Below are 12,257 nucleotides of genomic sequence, written 5' to 3' on the forward strand. Positions count from 1 at the left end.
AATTTTAAACAGAATCAATTCTGAAGAAAGTTTGCTGTTTCTCACCGGATTATGGGTAAACAACTCACTTTCTGGCTGGTGAATTCTAGTAATAAATTCTGAACTCACTTTATCTACAGGGAAGCTTAACTGTGTGTTTTGAAAATAGTAGACTTGCTACAAACTGGCCGTAGAAGATAGCGACGGTATTAAAATACACATAGCTTTATGATCACAGTGCTTAAATTGCTTGCAAAAGGACATTTCCCTCTTTCAGATTCTGCAACCTGTCCACACTTGGGTTGATGGCCACCCAAGTTCCTATAATTTCTGTAATCCCTTTTTAGTTTTACAGTACTCAAGGAACATTAGGTCATATCTCATCTAGCTTCTCCTTTGGGAAAGCACAACTTTCATAAATACAGTTCTCACAAAGATCTGTACTGGGTGGCAGGAAATAGAATTTTTAAAATGTCTTTTATGAACATAAATGAGCACATAAATGCCTTCTTTATAATTACTGTTTACAAAAAGAGGCACTCAGTAACTAGGAAAAGATATATGAGCATTTCATTCCAAGGTTGCAAAGCGGAGTCTGGAATAAGGAAGTTTACAGTAAGTTGCCATGTAAGAGGATACCCTTCCCTTTTGTATATGAAATTGAATCTGTCAAACAGCTGGTTTATATATGATTGTCCCATTTCCTCTTCTTTTCCTTCAAAATGTTGCATTCATTTTTCCTGTCTTGTGGACTGTTTTTAACAAAATACAATCCTGAAAAGTGAAAAACAAAATTAAAATCTCATTTCTTGAGTACTGCAGACACTAGTGGAGGAATAGCAGGTTTTGGCATATGCTAGAGAGTGGATAGTTTTATAGGGCACTGTCTAAACTGGAGTTCTTTTATCTGGTAAATAGAGTGTTACATACAAATACTTGCCTTAGACTTGAGCCCATGTTCAGAAGTTTGGTGAACCTGGACTGCAGTTTGTTTGCACAGCTGGGAAGCCATCAAACCCGCCTTGTCCCAGCTGGCTGCTCTTGTTCACCCCAGCAGCTGCGCTGTGCCCCCAGCCATCCTCATAACCTTCAGCCCTCCAACAAGTATGGGCTGTGAGTGAGAGCAGCTTCTTCTAAATGATGTGAGTTCATCAAGATAAAATTTCTCATTTGTTGGGATGTGTTTATTTCTGGCCAAGGGTCCAAGCAGGAGGACTCTGGACCTCTGGGGGATCCAAACTGCAGGAGCTATGCAAACCTGTGAAAGAAGACTTTTGTTTTGTTTCTGTTTACAAGTTCATCTTATCAGTAGGGTAGCTGAAGGTGAATACTTTGACAGCTGCTGTTTGAATTTATTTGATCTGAGGGATTTCAGTTTAACTTAATTGCTAAGACTTTTAATATCTGAATAGAAAATGAAAGTGTTTGCTGCCTTGCTCCACCTCATACCAAGTTAACGAATGACATGGAGAAGACTTGCCATGCTGTTATTCTGCATCCCTTGTGTAGGTCCAGCCACCCACTTCCTCTCCACCCAATACTGACTAGTGAAAGAAGATGGTTTTAGTAGTGTAGTAGTAGTTTTCCACAATGTAAGGAAACTTCACATATCTTTGTTAAAGAACAGTGACAGATCCTGTCTCTCTTCCTCCTCCTAATATCTCCTGGAATAGGGATCAACTCCAGACCTTTGTATTATTCTGAGATAAATACTTGAAAAAGATAATTTTCCTTTATCGCATTATTCACACCAAACCTTGCTAACAAATGTATTGTTCATTGGTTTGGTATTCCTGAGGGTTCAGTTCTTGCTCTTTCTCAAGGCTGCTGGCTTTGCAATTTATCTTTCTGTGCCTCTGTCAGCTGAGGATAGTGATGTCAACGGAGCAACAAGCACCCACCTGGGACTGCCGTGGTGCCACAAACATCATCTCTGTTCTGCTCCCTTTCAGCAGAGAAAAAGTCAGGTTTCCATGTTATAGGTGAGAGCTCTGGCCTCATAACTTCAGGAAATGTTGCGATGATGGTGATGTCCCACCTCATCTTGCTCTCCAGCCCCAAATCCTGTGGAAAATCTGGCCAAGACTATACTGCGCTTTTGAATAAAATCTCTTCAAATAAATCAGTGATTTTTTTTTTTCCCCTGAAAGATTTCTCCCAGTTTTAACTATAATAACAGATCTAATTGTGCAATTGTCAGTTGATTTGCACTGTGAATGTGTATATCTAAAAGCATAGGGTAGGCATTTAGTCCACTAACTTGAGAAGAAAAGTCTGGTTAGGGAATAGGCTTTACTGTTTGGGGCTTTCTTGGCACGCCTCTGGACACGCTGCAGTGGTAAGAGCTGCCCTCAGCCCCAGCTGTAGTGCTGCCCAAACATCTACCTGGTGACTGCCAGGAATGCGTTTCTTTTCCAGCTGGATAACTAGTATTGCCTGATGAATTGGGTCCTTTCCACAGATTATTATTAAACAACTTTACAAAATCCCAGCAAGTCAACTGATATTTCTCAGAAGCATTTCAGTATGAAATTGTTAGCAGTTTGATGCAAGTCTTTAAAACTCGATTAAAAGCAAACAGTGTGTTCCCTGAAGCCAGAAGTCAGGCTACTTTGCAAGACTGTTACTCCAAACACAATAGGATTCATGCCCATAATCTGCTCTCTGTTCATCAGTTGCTAGTATAGATGAGATATTCTGTTCAAAATTAAAAAAAAATTAATAGTTTTGTTTGATGCCAATAGATACGTATCTCTACTTGTTTTATGAGCTATATTTTTAAAGCCCTATGGTTACTTTATCATTCAAATTGTTACAATAATAGTAATGGATGTTGGTCTCTCTTCACTTGATTTGAAAAGCCAGACATTGCTAACGTTGTCGGTTTCGTTGACTATGACGTGACATACTCATTCACTTCTGAGACCAACAAACCTGCAGAGAAATCCCTACAGATTATTGAGAGATGATGTGAATAATGTTAAGTGTGTCCCCAAAGACTTCCAGGATGGATATGCAAAATCAAGCATGCAGTCCTCAGTACTAATTCTAATTACATTTTTTTTCCCCTAAATCACTAAGGTTCCCCAACCAGAGATGTGGGGCCTTCATTAGGTCTGAAGAAATCCAGCTCATTAGAAAGTCTGCAGACAGCCGTTGCTGAGGTGACTCTGAATGGTGATATTCCCTTCCACCGCCCGCGCCCGCGAATTATCCGAGGACGAGGCTGCAATGAAAGCTTCAGAGCTGCCATAGACAAATCATATGATAAACCTGTAGCAGATGATGATGATGAAGGCATGGAAACTTGTAAGTAAACTATTGCTGTACAGAAAGAATGTTTACAACATAGGTTAATTCCTTTAGAAAGTGATTAAAAGTAGTAGAAGATAATTTTTGTATTTGAAAAGAATAGAACTAACTTCATCAGTTTTTCTTTCCCTTCATATGCATTAACAGATTGCAAGACTCTGCAGCTTCCTTCCTTTCTAAAATAAGGAAATAAGATTATTAGGAGTGTGTTTACTTGAATTACTATGAAAATTTTCTTTAAGACAGCTAATTAATTTACTAATGCAAAATAAAATAAAGATTATGCAGAAAGACAAAAACCACTGAATTTGTTACAAAAATATGTGCATCTAACTTTGAAAGGGTACATTTGTAGTGACTGGGGGAGGAAAAGAAATCACTGTCCTTTAATTAGAGTGAGTGAGGCTGGCAGATCTAATAAAATATAAAGTTAATGATCAGCTATTACCCACCCTAATGGGCATTCATTTACATTTTCAGTTCTTTAACCCGAAGTATGACCCAACATGTGGAGAATGTCATTAACATAAAAGAATCACTTCAAGGCTAACCTTATCATTATTGAACTATGTAAGAATGGGCTGGTAAAATGACAACTTGTATTGAATGAAAATGGTATGAATGGTAAATTACCTCAATCAGGGGTTGTATTAAAATCATTTAATTTTTAACCTTCATGTTGTACTACTTTCAACTTGTCACACACCAGCAGAATTTTTTTAATCAACCTGCAGCTAGTTAGAAGTTTATGAATGAAGATTATGGTGGGAAGGTTGAAGTTGTAAAATATTTAGCCTGAATGCTAACAGAAAAGGTTTGAAGAGAGGTTTTCGCACTCTCTGCTCTTTTAAAAGTTTTTTAGTTTCAGAAAGTCTGTTTCATAAACGTCATTCCCTGATAAACTTTTATAAGCTAATTGTGTAATCAGTCTCTTATTCTTTTAAAACTCTTTGCCTTTTTTTTTTTTTTTAATCTGCCAGTTTCAAAAAGTGTTCTGAGACCGAAAGGGAGGTCATTTTGCCAGTTGCTTTTTCTCAAAGGTAGTTGTGGATGGAATTAATTCTGCTTTGCTTTTCCAGCACCTAGCAATTTCATGCAGCAGTGAGGCTAAATGCTGGTCTGGTGCTGCTGGCTGTCAATCTGTTTCTGGCCAGTAGAAGAATAGGTATGAGAAAAGGTGTAGTGATTCTGATCATTCTCCCAGACTGCATGCCTGTGGTCTTTTGGGACGTAAGACCATGTTTTTCTAAAAGGCCTTGTTTAGTGTGAGCCCACTGATAGTAATATCCTATTTTGAGGCATCAGATATCCAAGGCTTATCCAGAAGTTACAGATGGTTTAACTTCATTTGATCAAAAATGTAGCAAAACTGTTGTCATGAAACACCTTCTAGTTGAGTATAGGTTTATGAGATTACTGTAAGGGGTTTTGAGCTTGTTGATGCAATGCGTAGAGGGTAGCAGGGAACTATTTGGACATCTTTCTATCCTTTGCATGGGAGTAGCAGAAACCAGACTAAGCCTTTGGGCTGAAATCAAAATGCCACAGGGTGAGTCTCTGCCTTCATCTCTCTGTATGGATGAAGTCATCTAGCACTGGTGGGCCAAGATTCATCTTAGTGTCATGGGAGAGCAAGAGCAAGGTTGTTCTCAAATCTCCCATGGTAAAGAAGGGATGAGCAAAGCATGACCAAGCTACGCACATAGAATTGCGTGTTCTGTTGAGTTACTTGTGTTTTAATAGCTTCCATATATTATAATAAAACATCTAGAGGTGTAATCCAGAAATTTGCAGTGCCAGGTTAATAGAAGCAGATGAGTAGCAAAGCAGATATAGTAAGTTGTTTGGACAGAATTCAGTCCTTGAGGTGGTCTTCTCCTTCTCGTGTTGGCCATGGGAGCTTAAGAGCTGGACCAGCCATATGTTGCCTGGGAGCAGCACAAGATGCTAGGTCCTCAGGTGTGTCTTTCTGAAAACATGTCTGTTTCTGTGTTAAAACTAAAAGCACTGCAGTCTGCTTCACTTTGTGTTAATTATATGTTGCCTCAGGTTACAGAGAATTTACCAAATGGTGTCTTCAGCTGGACAAAGCCTGGGCACATACAAATATGTAGAAGTTAATTTAACAATCTGGTCCTAACATAACTAATGCCTCACTGCTGCCATAACAACATTGCCTAAATTTTCTTTAAATTGTATTTAAGTATTCCATAATTGTTTGAAATGAAAATGTGGCATTCTCTCATTATAAAAGCCAGGCAAACATGTTGGTGGTCAGTTTGCCCTTGAGGTTGGATCCATTTGTCATACTTGAATTTCTCCCCCTTTCTCCTCCAAGTGTTTCAGTGCTAGGATTGCTTCTTTCTTCCAGATAGTGACCTTCTTTGGAGTAGCGAATAGCACTACAATAAATTGTATAGCGGAATTCGTAACATGTCATTGCCCCATATACAAAAGCCATTAAAATACAGGCAGCATATGTGGCAAAGGGGCTGACTGTCTTCTGAATGTACTTGCTGTCCTTGGAACAACATGCTATTAAATTACTAAATGTAGAATGAAAATCAGATAGCAGTGACCAGTTCTGGGACAACATTTTTAAAAGTAGTTGAGAAGATGCGTGTGAGTTGTAATGGCTGTAAAGAAGTAACATTTGTGGAAAGGTGTGGGTGTTCAGCTTTTACCGATAATTTTTCCTGCTTCCCTCCCCAATACTTGAAGTAGCTGACTGGAAGAAAAATTTTTATCTTTAGTGTCTTGAATGAGACCAAGGCTTTTGGATTGGAAGAGATCGACAAAGCTTTCTAATCTTTTGCTGAATCTTAATTGCTAGAATCTAGGGCTGTATTAAATACCACAATAAGAGGCCTAGAAGCTTAGTGGCAAAATAGCTTCACATTAAGTAGCTTTGATTCCTCATGTGCATCTTTTCCATTTTATGGCCTAATTAGGAGAACAGCTTCATAATACCTGTTTATGTAGTTCTCCTTAGTACGGTGTGGGTCATGAAATGACACTAGTTTTCAGGTTTAATTGATGTTTAAAGTATACTCCAATTTAATTTTTCAGCTTCAGCATCCTGAATCGGGAGGCAGGAGGGTACAGGAAAGGAAGGAAATAACAGCACCAGAACAAATACATTCTGTGTTTTGCAGTAACCTAATGTCATTACTGCAACTTAACAAAAATTAGAAGTTTCATTTGTAGCCTGGGCTTGAATTTTAATTGAGCAGCATTTGCATTTGTTCTAAACACTAGTAATTAGGTGTATGTTAATTGCAGAATGACTGTGCTGCATGAAAGTGATACAAGTTTCTTCATGTTGAGTCCTTGTAAGAAGACTGGAAATCTATTTAGTACAGTAGAGACACCGGTATTTACTACAGAAGAACAGGCGTCCGAGTCTGCAGGGCTCAGTCTAAGCAATGGAGTTAATTGCAAGCAAACTGTGTATGATAGACAAATATTTATCGCAGCACAAGTGTGGAAAGGAGGCAATATTATCTCCATAGAATATGCAAAATAAATAATAAGAGGAAGCATTGTTATGACAACTTGTTCAGCATCTCAGTGTAGCACAGTACACTTAATACATATATAGGATTAATGTATTGTTATTTGTATATGAACAACCATAGGTCAAAATTGATTAATCTTAAACTCCTAGCAATGAAGAACCAAGTAAACATTTGACTTCAGAATTTGTCAGAAATTTAGTGCTTTTATTTTTTTTACTAATTATATTCGTTTGCAAGTACAATCTTTTAAATGTCTAGTTGGTTTCAACTGGAACAGATTGTAGCTATAAATTAACGTGCAAAAAATTAGCATCTCTATTCCAAAGTGTTTTTCCACTACTCTTTTAGTAATAACTAAATATCATCCCAGACATGGATTAAGAAACACTGTGATGAAAAATGTACAAGTATAGCTAGTAGACAGAATGTATAGGATAGGCCTATTAATTTTCTAAAATACAGTTATCTGAATATTAAAACTGTGCCTACAGTTGAGGAGCTGTATCATCCGCTTAACTCATAGTGGTCCTGAAGACAAGTTAACATGAAATGCTGAGACCTGTCATTTTTTTTCCCTTTGTTTTCCTGGTGGATTGTACTTCAAAGTACTAGTTGAGATTCAAAAATAGTTATTAATGTTGAGATTTATCTGAAATGATATATTTTTCTTGCAATAGGTTTATGTGATCTTCCAGGGTTGGAGAATATTTATAGAAATCTTGGGATACTCAGTGAATAAGTCCTAAGTCTATTGGACAGGTCTGTATATTGTAATATTAATGAATAAACAGTATTTTGCAGGCAGGTATCTGAGAGAGAGATGATATCGAATGGCTTTCAGTCAGTGATTTGTAGACTTTTCAGGTTCAATGAATTACTTGTAAGGTGAATATGAGTGATGACAGAAAGGCATGTTTATATTCTGCAGTAGTCTATGAATGAGAAATTTCTAAAGAATTACACACTTCTATTGGCTGTAGAAGAGTCATGGAGGTCTAGAAGCAATAATAGTAGGAATAATATGAAGAAGTAGCAAACATATGCTAAACTAAAAAATGATTTTTTTTCCTTCTGTAAGCCATGGCCATTTCCAAATCTTACTGAGTACAAATAAAATTTCTTTTCCACAGAGTGTGTATATATAAAGCAAAACTGTATTTTTCAACCTCTACTGCCAGAAGTTGTTTGGAGCCTTTGTATTCATTAGAGCTACAAGAGACAGTGCAAAGTATGCATCTGTGATCCTAATTGCTGCTTTGTGCTGTCTGTTGGAAAACTGGGAGATGATGTAGCCCCACTTATAATGTGATGATAAAAAATGTTAGAGCTCCTGGAAGGTCACAGCTTCACCAGCCACACAGTGTAATTTTTGGCCTTGGCTTTAAGTCAGAATGGTTGCAGGATTCTGACCCATGAGCTTGAAGTGTTTTATTTCTTTCTCACTAAGCTACTGGGGGAGTTTTCAGTTTTTGAATGCATTGTTTCTTTTGGTCATTTTCTTTCACACTTTCTGAAATACATGTGCTCTGTTAAGTCTAACCTTGGGTATACTCTAGGATTCTCGGAGTCTTGGTCTTGGATTAGAAACAGAGAAGGAACATGCTATCTGCCCTTAAAGGATTTTACTTCTTCCCTGGATGGAATCTCCCCACCCAAACCTTCCAGGCTGCCCCATCTCAACCAAGAATAAAACCAAGAATAAAAGTCATGGTGCATGATGTGTTTTAAACTGCTCTAGGAAATGAAGTAGCGTGACAAAACCATTATGTTACCTGCAGTAGAAGAAAAAGTCTATTAAGTCTTGTATTGAGGGTTAACGGTCCTTAATGTCTTTCATATTTTTCTATGAGTATTACTAAGAATTTACTGACAGGGCATGCTGCCCTGCTGTTGTTTCTTCTTGCAGATATTTCTAAAGCTCTCCTCAACTGATGTAGATACTGAAACAAAATGGGCCAATTAACACCACTTTGCTAATCCTCTTTATTAATCCATACATTATTCAGAGTACCCACAAAGCACAAATCATGTTTTGCAAAGGTGAATTTCTTGCTTTTAGGAGTTTAATAGTACAAATTAACATTCCAGGAAACCCTCATATGAGCAGGTACTGATTTTGAAAAAAATTATGGGTATTTTGTGGTTGTGCATATATCCTGCTTCAAAACACTTTATGCAATGTACCAAGAAGCCTGCCCTTGTGTTGTTCTTTCCCCACTGATATTTCTTACTATGTGCTTTCAGTGGAGGAAGACACAGAGGAGAGCTCAAGATCTGGTAGAGAATCTGTGTCCACAGCAAGTGACCAGCCATCCCACTCATTGGAGAGACAGATGAATGGAAGCCAAGATAAAGGCGACAGAAAAAAGGCTGGAAAGGAAAAGAAGAAAGATCGAGATAAAGAGAAGGATAAAATTAAGGCAAAGAAAGGAATGCTGAAAGGCTTAGGAGACATGTTCAGGTAGGTGCTTTGCAATCAAATATAAGAATGAATTATAAAATGAAATTTAATCTTTTAGTTATTCACTTACATTGTGACTGCTGAGGCCGTTTTTTACTGTACAAATACATGCATGATGAATATAGGCTGATCTCAATTTTTGAGCCTATGAGTAGTGTCACAGAAGGGAAGCAGCTCAGAATGGAAGAGGAGGAGGAGGCGGCTGGCAGGCTAAAGGGGCTGCAAAGGAAAATATGGTTCTAAGCAACAAACTGCTTGGTCTTGGAAGGAGTCTTTGGTGATGTCTAAGTATGTCCTTCAGCAGGTCAAACAATTTTGGGTTTTATTTTTTTACTGAACTGTGCTGTTCCTAACACTGTACCCAAAGCTTAAGTGTTACTAAATGAGTGTTTTCCTTTGCTTTACTCTTAAGACTGTTTGGTGTCATGGAGGTATGATGCGAAAGAGATGAAACAGTTTGAGATTGAAAAACAGCATGTTCCTCTCAAGGAAAACAGGATCTAAATAAGGTTGTGTGCTCTGAGAACCCACAGTCTGGAGAAGGGGTCAGTGAGAGACTTGATTTTTGCCAAGCACTGAGGTTTTTTGAAAGGAGTTGTCTCTGCAGCAGACATAAGTGATCTGAAAGGAGCAGACTGCTGAGGGACACCCTGCTGTTCTGGGTAAATGGTGAAACATGACAAACACCTTTGATCACTTGTGGGAAGGGGTGAGAGAGCAAGAAAATCAGTCTTTCTTTTAGCTAGCTAGAGGAAATAAATATATTTCCAAGAAAAAAACAACATTAAGGCAGTGTTTGTTTTCTTTTTTATATGCAGTGATTCATTATTTAGTTTTGAAGTGAGATGCCAGTATTATTTCAAAGATTTAGTAACAATGATTCTGCCCTGAAAACATGTAAGTGGAGCTGCAGTTACCTTTCACCCTGTTACCTTCTTTATCCTGTAAAACATTAATTGAACCTATGTGGTAGCTGCGTAGGTTCTTGAGAGTCGTTCTGTATCTGTGAATCGTGTTACAAAATTAGTTAATAGAAAAACTAGTTATTTAGAAAATATTAGTTAGAAAATGTGTTCAGAAAACACAAAACAATATCAGGGTGTTAGCATATGCCACGGAGTACCAAGAGTCGTAGGAGATAGTCCCACCCTTCAGGCAGGAGGAGAGCACTTCACCTGGTCCCCGGCAAGTCCCATGGGGAAGCCCTCATGTTTTGGGTGTCTGCCTGTCTAAATTCAAGCCTGGAGCTGAGAGTTGCAGCCCACACTGGTGGAGGGTGGAAGGTTGGAAATATGAAATATTGACTGGTTTTCTTTTGCAGTCTTTGCTGGTTTTCTACAGCAGGCAAAATCAGAGCAAATTATACACGATAAATTCTGTGGAGTGTAAGTAGCTAGCTGGATACAATGGGCGCTATCTCGTGAGTTCAGTCAGAAAGTGTTTACAGCACCTAGAAAGCATGGGCAGCTCCTTGGTCCTTGATTTCCTCCTGTGTAACTTTGCCAGTACCCAGAGGACCGGTGAGATAGCTGCTTCATCTTGCAAGCTTTGGCACACAGGCAAAGGGCTGACTTGCAGAAGGTCCCATCCAAAGAGAGGAGCCTTCATGTTGCAGAGAGCCAGCTCGGTGCAGGGCTCATTGGCTCCTCTCTGCCCTCCAGCCTTAGAGTCTGATGTCTGGTGTTCCTGTGCAGCTTTGAAAGCTCTAGGTGGAACTGAGCGTGAAAGTGGAAATTAATACCATTTTTAATCAGGCACTCCCAGCTAAATAGGAAGCAATCTTGTCTGTATGCTCAGTATAACACTTCTGAAATCTTTAATCTGGAAACAACGGTAATTTGACTGGTAGGAAGATCTGATGATTGCTTTGTTGTTTGCTCTTCCTAACAGTCAGCATTTCCTTGAGTTATTTTTTTCCCTCACTACCATTTCTGAGTGAACTTTACTTTCCAGTCTCCTCTTAATTAACGTGGGAGCAGTACTATCCGGATGCAGTTGACTCCTCCTGGATCTGTAAATTAGCTTGCACCTTGTCAGCCCACCCAAGAGAGGTGCTCCTGGCAAGCAGGAAAATGCTGATTGAGGGAATTAAGCGTTATGCCTCATTTCCACTCGGTGCTTGATGTGCTTTGTTGACAGGCTTCTCAGTAATGTTTGAGAGATGGGCTTTATTATGTCTGCAAGACAAGCTACTACTTCTGCTTATAACATGCTTTGTTTTTCTGTACGTCTGACATATATCATAGATATCAATAATCACTGAAAGAAGTTGTGTGATAGAAAATAATGATGACAGTAACATTTAAAATTCAACCCATGATCAAAGCATAATTGGATGTTTTGGTTCCATGCAACACTGTGATTTCTTTGTAGTTCTTATTCTTTTCTCCCTTTTCACTTTTTTCTTCCTTTTTAGTGCTCTTATCTTAAAATAATCTTTCTTCATTAGGTTGTATGGGCAAGAACACTTGTGAGATGAAATTACTGGTAACTGACACTTTATTCCAATGTCTGTGTTTAGCCAAGGGGATTTATGTTGCCTGTATGCAAACTGGCAGCTCACGAAGTGAAGTCTAAGTGGTGTATAAAAGCAAGTCTCCTTTCCTTCAGTTAAAATCTTAGGATTTGCTACTGGGATCTTCATTAAACTGTACTGTGAGATAGAAATTCCCACTAGAGAACCCTAGGTTACGTTTATCCTTCAGCATCGAGTCATCATTTCCAAGAAATCCCTGGATGATTCAGATAGCAGGTTAAAATCATAAGTAAATCTTTTTCAGCACTTCCATTGTTTTACTGTTTTTATCAAACATAGTGAAGAAGATTTACGTAACCATGAAGGAGAACTGTAAAACACAGGGTGCAGCCTGCGTGGCTCTGACACACACAGCTCCCATTACTTCCAGAGGGCTTTTGCTGGCGTTGGGCTGTGGACAGTCCGGAAGTTCACCCTTCTAACTGTGAAATAAATTTGTCTGAGCATGTGT

The 12,257-nt window shown here is 38.6% G+C and overlaps 1 protein-coding gene across 22 annotated transcripts in view; it reads left to right on the forward strand.

Annotated features, from left to right (window-relative positions):
• Positions 1–12,257, forward strand: part of PARD3 (par-3 family cell polarity regulator) — a 464,268-nt gene that overhangs the window by 311,333 nt on the left and 140,678 nt on the right. For all 22 annotated transcript variants that reach the window (XM_075082466.1, XM_075082475.1, XM_075082472.1 and 19 more), the window contains 2 exons: positions 3,061–3,288; positions 9,054–9,270. In XM_075082466.1, coding sequence (XP_074938567.1) covers positions 3,061–3,288; positions 9,054–9,270 — 445 coding nt within the window. The remainder of the gene's footprint in view (positions 1–3,060; positions 3,289–9,053; positions 9,271–12,257) is intronic.

The sequence above is a fragment of the Phalacrocorax aristotelis genome, chromosome 2 (genome assembly GCF_949628215.1).
Source record: "Phalacrocorax aristotelis chromosome 2, bGulAri2.1, whole genome shotgun sequence".
Taxonomy (NCBI): Eukaryota; Metazoa; Chordata; class Aves; order Suliformes; family Phalacrocoracidae; genus Phalacrocorax; species Phalacrocorax aristotelis.